At 44.1% G+C, this 15,863-nt stretch overlaps 1 protein-coding gene and 1 long non-coding RNA gene across 3 annotated transcripts; one reads left to right on the forward strand and one right to left on the reverse strand.

Moving 5' to 3' along the window:
* Positions 1 to 6,533: 6,533 nt before the first annotated feature.
* LOC123397943 (glutaredoxin-C15-like) lies at positions 6,534 to 7,173 on the reverse strand. The gene has a single exon (XM_045092455.1). The coding sequence runs from the start codon at positions 7,071 to 7,073 to the stop codon at positions 6,759 to 6,761; it is 315 nt and encodes a 104-aa protein (XP_044948390.1). The 5' UTR covers positions 7,074 to 7,173; the 3' UTR covers positions 6,534 to 6,758.
* A 2,795-nt stretch (positions 7,174 to 9,968) lies between these two features.
* On the forward strand, positions 9,969 to 11,822 carry LOC123397944. 2 transcript variants are annotated; one of them, XR_006610050.1, is made up of 3 exons: positions 9,969 to 10,361; positions 10,859 to 11,206; positions 11,348 to 11,822. It is a non-coding gene; the product is annotated as an uncharacterized LOC123397944 (long non-coding RNA). The 2 variants fall into 2 exon arrangements; XR_006610049.1 differs by lacking the exon at positions 9,969 to 10,361 and having other exon boundaries at positions 10,368 to 11,206.
* The last annotated feature ends 4,041 nt before the right edge of the window (positions 11,823 to 15,863 follow it).

A 15,863-nucleotide genomic window follows, 5' to 3' on the forward strand; every position in this document is an offset into this window, starting at 1 on the left:
TCTCTTGTACTGGCAAAGCTGAAAGTGTATTTTTTGAAGAGCGCACGGTAATACTGCTCCAGGCACGGAAGTAAAATTTTACTTCCGCTGCACGAGCGGTAGTAAAATTTTACTACCGCTGGCCAAGCAGTACTACCGCGCTGCCAGGGCCACGGGGAGTTATTTTAGGGAAGGGGAAGTTTTCTTCTTCCCCCATACCCATTCATCCATTCATCTCGTGGCTCTCTCTCTCTTTCTCTCTTTTCTCAAGAAGCAGTGCCCGAGGGACTCGCCGGAGCTCCTTCTCCGGCCACTCTCCTCCAATTCCGTTTGGTGGGATCGTCTCCCTCCTCTCCCTCGTGCCATGGACCTCAGTATTGCCCCTAGTTCCCTTCTCTTTGATTCTTTCTTGATGAATCTAGGCTTGGGAGCATATGAGTTAGTTCATCGTTTCATGGCCCACTCTTTTCATGCATGGATGGGTGGAGAGTGCTTGTGTGGTAAAATTTGTACCTAGTAGACACAACATGTGAGTTTGGGTCTCGGGTAGTACTGGATCTGAAGTTTTCCATGTCAGATCTCGCAGTTTTCGCCCGTGCGGTACTACCGCTCCTCCTAGAGTGGTACTACCGCAGTGGAGCGGTACTACGGAGTTGTTGCTGTTGTAAAATTTTACTACCGCCTGAGCTATGGTACTACCTCTCCCAAGAGCGGTACTGCCAGTGTCAGGGCGGTAGTAAATTTTTACAACCGCTTGACCAGTGGTACTATCGCTATTCCTTGAACACACATGTTCTATCCCCCTAGTTCTCCTTTCTCTGGGGTTTTCTGGTTTGCTTTTGTCTTTGCCTTGACTTCTCTTTGTCATTTTCTTGTGTTGGCATTGCGTGTCATAGGTGGTGGCTCCAGGCGCTCAAACCCATCTTGGGATTCCGGTTCCAAGCGCTTTCTCAATCCAGATGCACCCCGAGGGATCCAAGGCTCCGAAGCGCAACTTGAAGAGGCCTGCTCACTGTCGATTGGTATGCTATGCCGCAAGCTGAGTTTTAGGTTCGCCATAATCTCAACCCCTATGACAACGATAGGGTTCATATCCAAGGCCGTGAACTATTCTGGTCCAAGCAGCAGAGTCTCATTTATGAATATGTGATCAAGACCAAGAAGAACATATATGTACCAGTTCAGTGGATTGAGATGGACCATCTCAAGAAGGACCCGGTGTACTTTTGTGAACCTCTGCACATGGTGGAACAACTTGGGATTGCGGAGCTCATCACGTTTGACCTTGACTTTGTTCCTGAGATAGTGTCGCGGTTCTTTGTTACAGTCCACTCCCACTCTAATGCGGAGCGCACTATGACTTGGATGACCAATGGGGAGAGGATGTGTGCTACTTGGAAGGAGTTTATGGATTTTCTGAACGTTCATGGTGAGGGGCTTGAGAACCCAGTTGGTTTGCGCCCACAAGCTAAGCCATCTGTTACAGCTAAGGAGAAGTTGCTGCCCAACTTTATTGAGAAGGTGTCCCCATCTGGTGAGGTCTCTCACGTGCTGAACCCATTACTTGATGTCATGCACCGTGTCTTTCACAACACTCTTTTTCCGTGCGTTTGCAATAAGGACCAGGTGCATTCATACCTGGTGCATATGCTTTCTATGTGTCAGAAAGGGCGGACTCATGCCTCTGGACCGCTTGATGTGTCTCACGTCATGTGGAGTGAGCTTCAGTCAGCAGTTTTTCATCGTAAGGTTCCCATCTATGGCCCTTATTTGTTTTACCTGATCCGGAAGAAGTGGTCGGAGGCCTTGCCACATATAGAGTTCCAAGCTCCCGGTTAGATCCGCCATGAGCCTATTAAGCTGCAACATAAGAACAAGTGGGCCAACACCACCACTATACATGATGCTGCCACTGTGGATACTGATGAGGATGAGGTTGCGGCTGAGGATGAGGGCATTCTAGAGTCACATGTGCATTCCTCTGCCGAGCCATCTTGGGCCAAGAAGCTCAAGGACCGGATGAAGACCTTGTTTTACATGCAGGCGAAGGGGAAGTACATGACTCATGTTGCTCAGAAGGAGAGTCGTTAGCGCGACAAGATGATTTTGAGGAAGCTCCACGTGCACATCTCGAGTGGGTCTGAGCAAGACATTACTCCTGAAGCTGCTTGGATGGCCAAGAAGAATCTTCAGTGGGCTGAGTCTGATCAGGAGTCTGATGAGGAGACAGAAGAAGAGACTGTGAGGAGTATGTTGAGGAGTCCGATGGCTGATTCCTCTACTTGTCGAGCTACCACCTATGTCGTAGGTGTCCTCTCTGCCTTTTGGGTGTCCCGATGCCAAAGGGGGAGAGAGTGTAGGATTTGCGAGTTTCTTCGTTTTCTATGTTGCTTTATTCGTTGAACTTTCGTTGCTACTTTGGTTGTTTATTGCTTTGTGTGTGAGACCAGGAGACGTCGTACTTTATCATATGGTGTGAGACATATGCTATCACTCCTCTATCTTTATTGTCTCATTGTTATCCAGTATGATAGTAGGGTGTGAGTCTTATTATTATGTTCCCTTATCTTCATGCTCATATGATATGCCTTGCTTCCATGCTTAGTGTTTATTCAGTTTGTTGCAAGGAATGCCTCGTTTGTAAAATCCAGGAGAAGTGTTATTCCTTGGTTGTGTGCTGGACAGACCATGACCTTTCTCTAAAGTATGCACACATCCACGGGGAGCATGTCTCTAGTTTATAGATTTTGGGTTTGCATATGTTATTTTTATATCCTTTAGTGCAAATCATGTATTGTCATCAATCCACCAAAAAGGGGGACATTGTTAGGGCATATTTCTCCCTGAGTGGTTTTGGTGATTGATGACAATGCCTGTGCAGACTAATCATGTGCATTGAGCATTTCAGATAATTCATGACTAGGCACAAGACGATTCGGTGCCCCTCGGAGTCTTTCGAAGACGGTTGCTTTCTACATTTCTCTTTGGTGGATTTGAGTCGTAGGAAAGCCATAGTATTAAGAGGGGGTCCACTTCGGAAAGGTTTGGGTGGAATCAACACGTACACATTTCCATTGCACCACCTTCCCTTTCTTCAATGGAGCTCCAACATGTTTTTCCCTGTCTGTGCAAAAGGGCCAGCGGTAGTACCACAAGCACAGCGGTAGTACCGCTCTCTGGACGGTAGTAGTTTTTTTACTACCACTCTCTAGGCGGTAGTAGTTTTTTACTACCGCTCCGCTGAACTTTTTGCACATACTTTTGCCTCAGCAGTGGTAGGCATTGTAGTAATTTTCTACTACCGTGGTTGGTGAACCCACCGTGCTGTAGTACCGCTCCGCTCGTGCTGTGAGTGGGGAGTAACGGTTGGATTTGTCCCCCCACTATATAAAGGTGTCTTCTTCCTCTGGAAGCTCACCTCTTACCTCCCCAAGCTCCATTGTTGCTCCAAAAGCTCATTCTTGCCCGATCACTCTCCCGAGCTAATCAAACTTGTTGATTTCCTAGGGATTGGTTCAGAAGCCATGATCTACACTTCCACGCAGAGATATTTGATTGCCCCAACTAATACCTTGCGGATCTTGTTACTCCTGGGTGTTTGAGCACCCTAGATGGTTGAGGTCACCTCGGAGCCACATTCCATTGTGCTGAAGCTTCGTGGTCTTGTTGGGAGCCTCCAAGCTTTGTGTGGAGATTGCCCCAACCTTGTTTGTAAAGGTTCGGTCGCTGCCTTCAAGGGCACCAATAGTGGAATCACGACATCTCGCATTGTGTGAGGGCGTGAGGAGAATACGGTGGCCCTAGTGGCTTCTTAGGGAGCATTGTGCCTCCACACCGCTCCAACGGAGATGTACTTCCTGTCAAAAGGAAGGAACTTCGGTAACACATCCTCGTCTCCACCGGTTCCACTTGCGGTTATCTCTTACCTTTACTTTGTACTTATTATTGTTGTGGTGTAGTCGTTGCTTGCAGTTGTTGCCGTGGTTGTTAGCATCATATAGGTTGCTCACCCAGTTGTTCAGCTAGAGAACCTTTTGTTGCTAACCCTATTTTGTTAAGAAGAACTAAAATTGGTAGTTGCCTATTCACCCCCCCCTCTAGTCAACTATATCGATCCTTTCAAATAGCATGTCATATAATTAAATGTAGCAAGGAGGTCATCTACCAATGAATGTTTGAAGCTTCCTATATTTTGGGAGTGAAACTACAAAGGACATGTTTCTTGAAATGTTTCTATGGAAAATTGCAAACTTGTTAAAGTGCGTGAGACCAAATTCGATGAGGAATTATGTTTGAACTCCCGAGGAAAAAGGTATAATAAATGGTATTGGAATTTCTATCTATCTTCACTATACTATCATACCTTAGTTTGCGGAATATATATATGTTGCACTCAAGAAGTAGAACGAAAGACGGGCAGCAAAGGGAATCTCACACATCATATTAGACTGTGGAAAGTGCATCACAACATGTCACTTGTTAAAGACATTGAGGAAGCTATTATTGTATCTACGAGATGTGAAATAAGTCAAGATACACATATTCAATTTTTTTTGTAGTACTGATATGGTGCAGGTTCACTGACTCAAGTCAGGGATTTTCTCTCAAAACATGGTTACTGGTGGAACTTCATTTACTGATTGGGTTTGATATTTATGTGGTTTTGGAAATTTACTCTGACCCACTTATCATATATTTTGACTCAATATGGAATTGTACATATTATTGATTATGTGACGGAAAATAATTGATGTGGAATTTTCAGTTCAGGAAGTAATACTCAAGGTGTGTGTAAAGGTGGGATTGCACTCGAGGAAATAATACTCGAGACGCCGAATACAACTATGCTGGAATAATTAGGCAGAAACAAAGGTCTATAGTAATCTTAGGTCACAACAAGGAAACATATTGAGAAAATGTATCACAATATATATTTATGGGGTTTTCAACGTAGTGTTAATATGCTTGTTGATCCCTTGACTAAGCCTCTTAGTCGGGAGGTATTTGGCAAGCATGTTAATGCTATGGATTTACGAATATTTGAATGATCGTTTTGGACAAGTGGGAGATGTTGAATATGTTGGATTTATGTTTCCTGCAACTATATTCAAATAATAGGAATTGTTAATATTCGAAATACCACATTATGGAATTATACATGTATTTATACATGAAATTACTTTACATGATTATCATGAAATTATTACTTGTTGGAACAAACTTAAGTTATATACTTAAAGAAGTTGGTCGATCATCAGTGGAATACAATATACTATTTATATTGAAAAGACTATCCGGATACACTGAAGATTGGAAGGAGTTAGATCGTATAGTTAGATTACAACCCTAATTTTGATCCACATAATTAGAGAAATATATACTCTATTATGGCGAGTTGCTCACAAGCGTGTGCTCCGAGGACATAAACGGGTAGAATCCGTTAACAGATAAATATGATCATGGTTGGTAATTTGATCTCGGATCTATCCCGAAAAACTAGTTAAAAAGGCTAGGAATTTTATCTGTATAAGAGGTGGACTCTTTGAAAAGACAATATAAAAAATCCTTATCCACTAGCCTCAGATATGCGAATTATGAACGACACCACAAATAAGCGTAGAAGAATAGGGATAGAGCATAAACCCTAAATATCTTACATAAAGAACATCCGATGCGGGGTTGCTCTACGGGTCGGGTTTCCTCACCTCTCACATAAGGCTTGGATGAACCGATCACACACACGCGGAAGGGATTGAGAGGGCAAAGCTCGGATCTGTAGATTTTGATGGATTTGGATCACGGATTGAACGGAAAATGTGCCGACCAGGAACACTGAGGCGAGTTACCAAACCGTGACCGTCGTGTTAACCGCCGTCGGATGTGCCACGTGACAAAACTTTGCCTAGTGTGGTTGTTTTGCAAAGCCCTACTTTCGACAACATCCTATGTTTGTAGAGATGCGTCTTTTGCCGAAGGCCACTCTCGGCGTCTTTTACTTTGTCGAGGCCTACTTTCGACTACATCCTATGTTTATCGAGATGCGTGTGTTGTCGAGGGCCACTCTCGGTGTCTTTTACTTTGCCGAGGTCTACTTTAGACAGCATCCTATGTTTGTCGAGATGCGCCTATTGCCGTGGCCATTCTAGGTGTCTCTTATTTTGCCGAGGCCTACTTTGGACAACATCCTATGTTCGTTGAGATGCGCCTGTTGCTGAGGGCTACTCTCGGCGTCTCTTACTTTGCCGAGTGTCCGTGAATTAGCTCTCGGCGATAAGTTTAGCATCTGCGTGTAGAAAAAATCTAATAGTGCCCGTGTTTTATCGTGGAACTCCGACAAATGTTATTTGGCCTAATACCCAGTAAAATACACTCGACCAACAACCTGACAACAGAAAAGATAAGACTCTGCCGACCGGTTTAGGGAGAAAAAGAAGTGAAAATAAAACGTCGACTACTTTATGAGAGATTGGCCGTTGGCGTGGCCGTTAGTGAACGAGTTTTCATTATTTGTGAATGGTTTCAAAGCACAAACTCGGTGCTGAAAAGAAGAAGCCTGAAAAAGGGGTGCAATGAGAATTAAGAAGTCCACTTTTTTCATACAAAGATACGCAGCTTTGTGATTCTCTTATCGATAGCGGCCAAAACTTCTGGTGCTCCCGTCTTCTTATACGTACTCACGTGAGGACGGTTTAGTAGGCAAAATACAAACCAAGCCTCTCTACGCATGCATGCAGTACTTATACGTGGGAGTTAACTTATGCTCTCACAGCCTCTCGGGCTCAGAGCCAGATCGCTCCGGCGGCCTTGAGCATCGGCACCAGCTTCCCACCGAGGTGCAGTGACATGACCCTGTCGGTGGAACCGACGAGCTTTCCGCCGATGAAAACGGCCGGGACGGCCGGTGTGCGGCCTAGGCGGCGGGCGAGGTCGCGCTCCATGTCGCGGCCGCGGGGGTCCTTGTCTAGCTCGTGCACGGCCGCGCACACGCCGAGGCCAGAGAAGAGGGTCGTCACTGTGTAGCTCATTGGGCAGTCGTTGCTCGGTGTGAAGATCACCACCGCCTTCTCTGTCGATAGCCTCGTCACCCTCTCCATATTATCTCGTCGATCTTCCTGATGGGTTGTGAAATGAGCTAGTTTGAAAGCTAGTGTTTTTCTTTGAGAAGGAAAGCTAGTGTTATTTAGAGGTTTTGCCTTGTGTGTGATGCGTTGGAGTATAGTGCGAGGCCCTCCTTTTATAGCGCATGAGAGCGCATGAGAGAGAGGGAGAGGGGGGCGAGAGCGAAAGGCGGGTAGCATAAGAATCCTCGACGTGTGCATAGCACGCTCAAAGTGACCACCGTGGGGTATCTCTGTCACTTGTCATATGATGACTGTTAGTATAACTATGGCTCATTGGCATACGCAACAATTTTTTAGGGATAAAAAGCTCCCCGGCTCCATTTTCATTACGAAAATAAAACTTATATATCCCAACTCGGAATGCTTAGAATGCAGAAATTACATGGATATAACCTACCGGGGAAAATAAACAAGACTTGAATTTAGACCTGACCCCCATTAACAGAAATGCTAGCTCATCTCTTATACCCTTCTACTTTCTTCCATCTACCGCATGCATGCAGCCCTAGTGCTAGCAGCTAACTTACACGACCCAAAGCGCCACCCCTAATCTTCTGCTTGGAAGAGACATTATTGTCTTCTTCCCAATCTCTTTTATCCTTCTAATGGACATTGTACTGTACATCTCATATCATCATATTATAGGTGTCCCACCTGTTTCATAGTGATCAAAACATCGTTGTCCAAAACTACTTCCTGCGATGCAAAATGTCAATCAGCCACACTAATATATATTTTTAAAGTTTGACCAACAATTAAACTAATAAATAGTGGGTAAGTGACACTGAAAATTCAATCTTTTTTATTTTTAAAATTCAGAAGCATTTTCCCATGATATCACTTTTATTTCATACAACTGAACATGTCTGATCTAATTGTTAGTCAAACTTAGAAATACGAGGGAAGCAAAACAGATTTCGCAACAAAGGGATTTGGATCATTTTCCAATGATCAACAAGACATACAAAATATGTACCTCCATGGAACATAACACCCATTGAACTATATTATGATATGCATATGTCCATTTGACGAAAGAGTAGCAGACATGGCATGCATACTGGATGATAACAAGATTTAGTGGGAATATTTTGGATGCCAAGCACCGAAAAATATGGAATCCCACCAAAGTTTGAAAGATCCCCTAATATTTTTCATATCCCTAGACCACATATGACAGCATTGGATGCTCATATAGTTTTTCAGCTTTAGATGTAGTATTTCATTATAATGTTAAAATTAATATTTCTCATGAGTTTGAATCTATGTATATACGTACATAAAGTAAAAGAGTTGCTTTCTAGAATTGAAAGGGGAGGACGGAACTTTAATATTTATGGCATTCAAATCTTAATCCTTCGTTTAACGTTGAGCTTCCTCTATTAGAATGATGTCAGCTATTGGAGTAGTTCATATACTCCCTCCGTCCCAAAATTCTTGTCTTAAGTTTGTCTAGAAATTGATGTATGTAAATACTAAAACGTGACTAGATACATTCATATGTAAACAAATTTAAGACAAAAATTTTGGGACGGAGGGAGTATAAGTAATAATAAATTATTTATATATAATATATGTTTTTTGCGAATGTATATATAACATAAGTACCTTCTAATATTCTATAGATATGAACAAAATCCTGAACAGTGACGCCCAACGAAAAACGGAAGCAGGTATGTTCAAATTAGAATCAATCGTACAACATGTTACACAAACGAATAGATGTGTATCCCATTGCATTGGTCGACTAGTCGTCATATGCACGGGCACTATATCAATTTATGCCATAAAGAAAGAATATAAAAGAAACATCACGAAAAGAAATATTTAAAACAAGGAAAGGAAAGTCAAAACTAAAGTGATCATGCCACATGCATAGAGATAGGGACCTCTTGCTACCATGTAACAGAATAGACCGGTCGCAAAAACAAAATAAAATGCTTACAGTGTGGCACCCAACAAGCCACGCCATTACCTAAGGCTAGATACCTTGCTCGATCTTATCTAACCACACATTCCATTTGTGGTTTATCAGAATCTTTCACATAAAGCCGTTGATACGCACGCAGATGAAAACACATAAAGTGCAGATAGTCATCAAATTTTATTAGCTCGAGGCATTTGATCACCCTAATTTGTCTCGTCCTGCAACTGCTCATCACAGCTTACCTTGGTGTCCCGAGTCTTGACGTCTTAGAGTTTATATACAATGCCTATGTGGACAAAAAAACATTTTTACCGTGCACCAACCACACAGATCCACGGTTCATGGTTACTTTAAGATTCGTGTTACTTTTTTACTGTTTCGTAATTGTGGTCTTAATGTTTCATTTCTCTATTATCAAAATCGATTCAACACAAGTTCATTCTTTTCATTCGTACACAAGGAAACGTGATGACACTCATTGAAACAAGAAAATAATAATTCTAAAGGAGATAAATTCTGATAAAAACCAAAAATATATATAAACCACTCTGCAGGTGTGATGCTATGACCGAGACCCCAATATATATCCATGTATGCATATCCATCATCTGCACACCTTTATATCCATCTATTACTCTATCATCCTAGATGTATGAGATAAATTGCTAGCTAGCATGGATAAAGTAGCATTATTTCTAATATAACTGTTACGATGATTGACGATTTTAGGAGCCGTCCATCCATCCTAATTTAACGGTGGAAAAATAGGAATTACGAAATTGAAATTACGGGAAATGGTGGGACCATTACAAGTTTTAGGTGGGACCAATTAGTGTATGAGAGGGCAAATCCGTCATTTGGTATACTCTGTAAAATTCCCCGTGACAACTTTTCTGCTGATCTAATCTCCTCACAACAGAAAAATTCCCCATTTTGGACCGACCCTATCTCTCCCGCGACGCCGGCGAACGCCGCCTCCTCTCCTCGACGCCGGCGACCGCCGCCTCCTCTCCTCAACGCCGGCGACCGCCGTCTCCTCTCCGCGATGTCGCCGACCGCCGTCTCCTCTCCCGCCTCCTCTTATTCCACATGGTGGAGCCTCAGCGCAGTCGTACCCCTGGCAGTGACTGGACCGGAGACTCGCGGAGACTCCACCGCCGGCGAGGGGTAGGACTCGTCCCGTCTCCGGCCAAGCCCACCCCCACTCCACCCCATCCCACCCCACCCCATCCCTCTCGCCCCAGTGCGGCGACAACGCCTCCCCGCCCGCCAAAATCACCCCTCTTCCCCCATGGCCGCCGCGAAGTAGGCTCCCTGCCGGCAGCGACGACGAGGTAAAGCCAGCCAACACCCCTTACATCACATGTATCCATGCCCCTTTTGTGTTGTCCGTAGCACGCAGGTGAACAATATGAACTTTCTGAATCTGAACCACGTTGAGAGCTTGATTTGTTCTCTATACGGTATCCGCGAGCTCGACCTTAACCAAGCGCCCCCCAGACCGTTGCCATCTCGAGCTGTTGGCTTTGACTGATTTATTTATGGTCCTTTCTTTGATCAATCTGAGAGTGTTCGCCATTTTTCGTTTGAGTTTTCAGTTTTCAACAGGCGTGGGCTCAATGGCTCATAGATACAAATCTTTGACTGGCAGCAAGGGGTCCGGTTAGATACACTCTGGGATCCCAATCTGAACCCCGTATTTCTTTTATCAGAACTGCTTGCATCCCACACGCACACGCTACAGATGGAGAACTGCAAATCTAAATCCAGTATTGTTTGTTTAGTCACAAATCGATCTGAAACTAAATTAAGGTTTCATTGTGCTCTGCAGGGGCGTTTTGTTCTGAGAGTGTTTCGTGAGTTGCTTAGGATGCACATCATTGATTTCACAACCTGTACTGACTGAACAAAACAATTTAGTCAAACTATCAATCTGGTCGATCTCCACATGTATATTGTTAGTCTATTTTTGAAAAAGAAGTCCATTCTGAGTTCGCCTTGTGTACATTCAGTCGTTCAGAGCACCGTCTACTATTTCGATCCGATAATGCTGATAGTCGATTGACCCCTTTTGGGAGAGAGATTGGTTTAATAGATGATAGACGCTGGGAGCTTTATAAGTCAAAACAAGCCCGGATTAAAGAAGAAAAGGAACGATTGAAGCATACAAGAGTGTCAGGTAAGCTTTATATACTTTCGAAGCTGCATTGCCACATATTTTATGCGAAGTTCAGAAATATTATATTATTGTTAAGATCTGTTCTCTTCGTGTATTTACAAGGATGGTTTCTGGTTCTATAATCAAGTATTCTATTTGTAGGAGTTGAATTTGCTGCCGAAGTTACTGCAGTATCAAACCAACCTGTAAAGGAGTCGTCTACACTTGAAGCCATACTGAAAAAGCCACATGTACAATATAAACTTCTGGACAAGCACGGATATGGAAATGAGCATTTATCTCCAATTGAAAAAGACTGCATGGAGATTGATATCAAGTATGAAGGTTTCATCACACGACAGCAAAGTCAATTACAGCATGTAATTTGTTTATGGTCATGTAATTGTGTTCTGAATTAAATATGCAAGGGAGTTTCTTTCAAGTGCAAGAGAAACTGTAAATACATGTTTAAGAAGCCTGACAGTGATGGATATTGCACTTGCTGTGCAAGTATCTGTCATGGCATGCATGTTCTTTTTCTCGGTTGAGGAAATTGTTTTTAGCTCTTTTGGTAGATGTAGCTGATCCTGTCCTTTTCTCCGTTGTAATAAAGAATGTCGGGGTTTTAAGTTTTTTATTCTTACTTTTCTTAAGAAAAATACCAACTCCATTGACTTTGATAGGTTCAGTTATTTAATCTGTCATTTTTGCTACTTGAAAAATCTGCCAACCGAATTGAATGGCATCTACCGCTTCGCCTGGCCGCAACACCGGGCGAACCTCCACCTACTGCCATTAATGGCAGTTACTGCCGCCCACCGCACGACCTTGACCACAAATATCTCACATTGCCGCTTTGCCTCGGGCCTCTTCATTCCACCGGGCGTGGCGACGAACCACATCACCTCGGAGGCCCTTCCTCTCCCTTGCTCAACCCTCTTCCGCATCGCGATGGTGGGAGAGAGAAGGAGGATCCGTGTGCGACGGATCCGTGCGGAGATGGTGTCACCACCGCGGGGCCTCGGCGCTCCGATTCCGATGACGCTCCTGCCATCAGCAGAGCTTCGTTCGGCGGAGGCTCGTGCGGAGATGCTGCGAGTGGTTCGCGGGAAGTTCCCGGATCGAGCGAGCTGGCCGGAGATGATGGTGGAGATCATCCGCACGGCGACTTTCGCGGAGCGAGCTCGCTTCTGCGGAGACGATGGCGGCATGGACTTCGAGCTCATCTATTGGGCGATGAGGGAGGCGGAGGTCTCGGATCCAGGAGTGGCGAGGAAGTGGAGTCGTTTCAAATCGCCGATTCCGTTCCTCCTCAACATCAATCCACCGTCGGTACTGGAGATATCACAGATCCCTCGCGAGGAGCTGCCGCCGGGGGTCGACCCTCCTCAAGCCAGCTGATGCCGCGGACTCCTGGCGGGCGTGCTTCGCGGCGGACCACTTCGCGACGAGGACGTCAGGCGGGGAAGGAGCTGCGCAATCGCTTCGAACCGCCGCCATGGCCAGGAGATCGAGGGGAGGTCCATCCTCGGAATAAGGTACGTGCTCATCCTCCTATCTCTGCTCGTGCAGTTGTTCATGTTGTTCATGGTTCTCGGGCCCTTGGTTGGAATATGGATAGAGATAGTGAGGTTACGGTTTGTTCAAAAACAACCAAGTCCAGTGTTAGGACCCCAATCCGAGGTGTTAGTGAGATTCGATCTCTGTCGATTGTTAGGGATCTGATAGACAGTGTTAAGCATGGAATTTCTGCTCCTGATACTGTAAAAGTTTCAGATGGCTCTGGACAAGCTGATAATGGAAATAGAGATGGTGTTTCTACTCTTGTAATTGCTCGTGATTTAGTAGGACCATACAGTGACCGTGATGGCAAATCCTTTAATCACAGAAATGTTTCCCAACAATTGGTTAACATTTTTGTTGATGAACCTGCTTGTGTGGGAGAAACAACTAAGGAAGGTGATCTTGCTGTAGTGGATGTGAATTCTAAACCTACAGGTAATTTGGAGAGTATGATAGATGGTAATGACAGTGGGATTAGTCATGAGGGGATTTGTGAGGAGTTTAAGAGAGTTGACAATCTGACATTTGATGGTTTAGGAGATAAAAATAATATGGTTCTGAAAGATAACATTATATCTGTCAGCCCTGCTTGTGCGGGTACAGTGGAGAGGGATGTGGATGAGGTATGGCCCTCTTTGGGCCACCAGAATGTATCTCGGTTGTTGATCTATGGATCTGTGGTGAAGAAGGATACGGGAAAAGAAAAGGCGCTTTCTAGGCCGTGTAACAGGAACGAGGAGGAGGTGGAGACCTTTTATGGTCAGTTGTGGGTTGTTCCCTCCCCCAGCCGCCGCCACAAATATCGTGGCCACTTCTCCCCCACCCCCTCCCCCACCTAAATCCAGATCGACTCTCGACAGCCACTTGTTCTGGATCCGGAAGGATCTCTTCCAATCGGGGTGCTTCTCAGTAGAAGACTGTTTCCCCATCCTTCGCCCTGGAAGGTTTGATCCCTTCCCCACCAAGTTCAAGATCTGCGAGAAGAGTGGTGCTGGTGGTGAATCTTTTGCAGCTGTGGTGAAGAAGAACATGGATCCACGGATTCAACAACGACCTAAGAAGCAACCTGTTAAGAAGGGGGGTCAGGGTGCTCCTCCCCCACAATCTGCAACCCCTGGTGTTGTGGGTGTACCTGCAGCAACCAAAGCCCCAGGTAATACTACTAAGGGAGGTCCAAATCAGGTGACAGCCCCTGCACCTCCTCCAGGACCTGTTGTACAACCCCTTGATCCTAGGTACAAGGACATGATCTGCTTCAATTGTAGTTGGCCTGGTCACTATGTGGGGAACTGTGTTGAAGCCAAAAAATGCTTCATATGTTCTGGCAATCACAATGTGAACAACTGTGTGGCTTGGGCCAAGTTACAACCTACAGCAGAGTATTTTGGAAGTGCAGCAGTAGGTTTGGGATTTTATCACATTGATATCCCTGTTTCTGCTGAATCTAACTGGATGAACTTCAAAAACTGTGCAATTCTGAAGGTGTTGAAAGGAGAAGTTTCTGCTTCTGATCTGATTATTCAACTGAATGGGATCTTCTGCAAAGGTAAGGAATGGCCATGGCAAATCAGGGAGTTGGAAGAGAAGAAGTTTCTGCTGAGATTTCCTCCTTGGAAAAAAGTTGAGGATTTAATTGAATTTCCAGCATTTGATCTTCCCATTGATGGAGTTTCTGTGAAGATTTGTGAATGGGCTGGGATGATTGAATCTTATGGAGAACTAAAAGAGACATGGATTCAAGTGGAAGGGATACCTCCTAAATGGTGTGCTTGGAAAGTATTTGCTCAAGTTGCTTCATGTTTTGGAATATTGGTGGATGTGGATTGGAATGGGATATTTAAGAGTTTCTATGAAAAGATTAGAATAAAGGTGGCTTGTAGAGATCCCACCAAAATTACATTTGAAAGGCTGGTGGAGATGAAAAAGAAGATGTATATTCTGGCCTTTACTGTGGAGGGTTTTGATCAGATTGGTGATGATCTTGATGAGGATGGTGATGACCCAGATCTGGACATTGAGGATGAGGACAAGCCTGAGGATGATACTGATGTGAACAAAGATTTCCTAGATGGAGACTATGAAACTATTGATGAATTAGATGAGGCTAATTTCTCTAAAACTCAGAAATCTGGATCTGGAAATGGAAAAGATGAAACATCTGTTTCTGCAACTATGTTTCATCCCAAGCTGCTAGTGGATGAGGTGCATGAACAGTTCATTAGAGAAGCTGAAACTAATAAGGCCTATGTCCAGATAGAAGAAACAAATGATGGAATGACCCCAGACAAAGATGATTTTGACATCCAGTCTCATATGGAGTATTGCTCTCCTCAACTTAAGAACTTTGAGATGGATGTTGATGGGGAGGAAGAGGAGATGAACCTGCCTGAAATGGTGTGCCTACCTTTGGAGGTTGCAACAAAGATTGGCTCTGTTAAGAGATCTCTGATTGAAACAATGGAAGAAACTGAGAAAAGCAATGCTAAGAGGGGAGAACCTACCTTGAACAAGAAATGGGGTCCTGTGCTAGCTGCCAGACCAGTTACAAGACAACATGGGAATGTGAAGATCATGGAAAAAGCTACTGCCTACCTGAAAAAGAAGAAGCTGGAGATTCCTGCTTCTTTCCAAGGTAAATCTTTTGTTAGCTTTGATACTGATCTGCTTGCTGCACAAGTTTCCAGTATTGATATTATCATAGGAGATAATTGTGATGAATAGGATGATATAGTCCAAGATTTAATTCTGAGAGAAAACATTAGATGTTTAGATTTTGCTGATTCCAACCCAGAAACTGTTTTACCTGAAAATTTAGATACTCCTCGACATGGGATTGAGAATATGTGCTCTGATTTTGGTGCTAGAGTTAATCCCAAACTAGGTGACGCTGCTAGTTTGGATAACTCTTGCCCAGACATTAAGCAAACCAGGAGGCTGTGTAGCCTATCTCATCCCTTTAAAATATCATGATAGGTTCCTTTTGGGACATTCGGGGGCTTGGTCAACCTGGAAAGATTCAGCGTCTGCAGGAATTTATTAGAGATAACGCAGTGGATTTTGTTGGTTTCTTTGAAACCAAGAAAGAAGCTATAGATGAGAATAGTTTAAAAAGAAT

This window comes from Hordeum vulgare, chromosome 5H (assembly GCF_904849725.1).
Source record: "Hordeum vulgare subsp. vulgare chromosome 5H, MorexV3_pseudomolecules_assembly, whole genome shotgun sequence".
NCBI lineage: Eukaryota > Viridiplantae > Streptophyta > Magnoliopsida > Poales > Poaceae > Hordeum > Hordeum vulgare.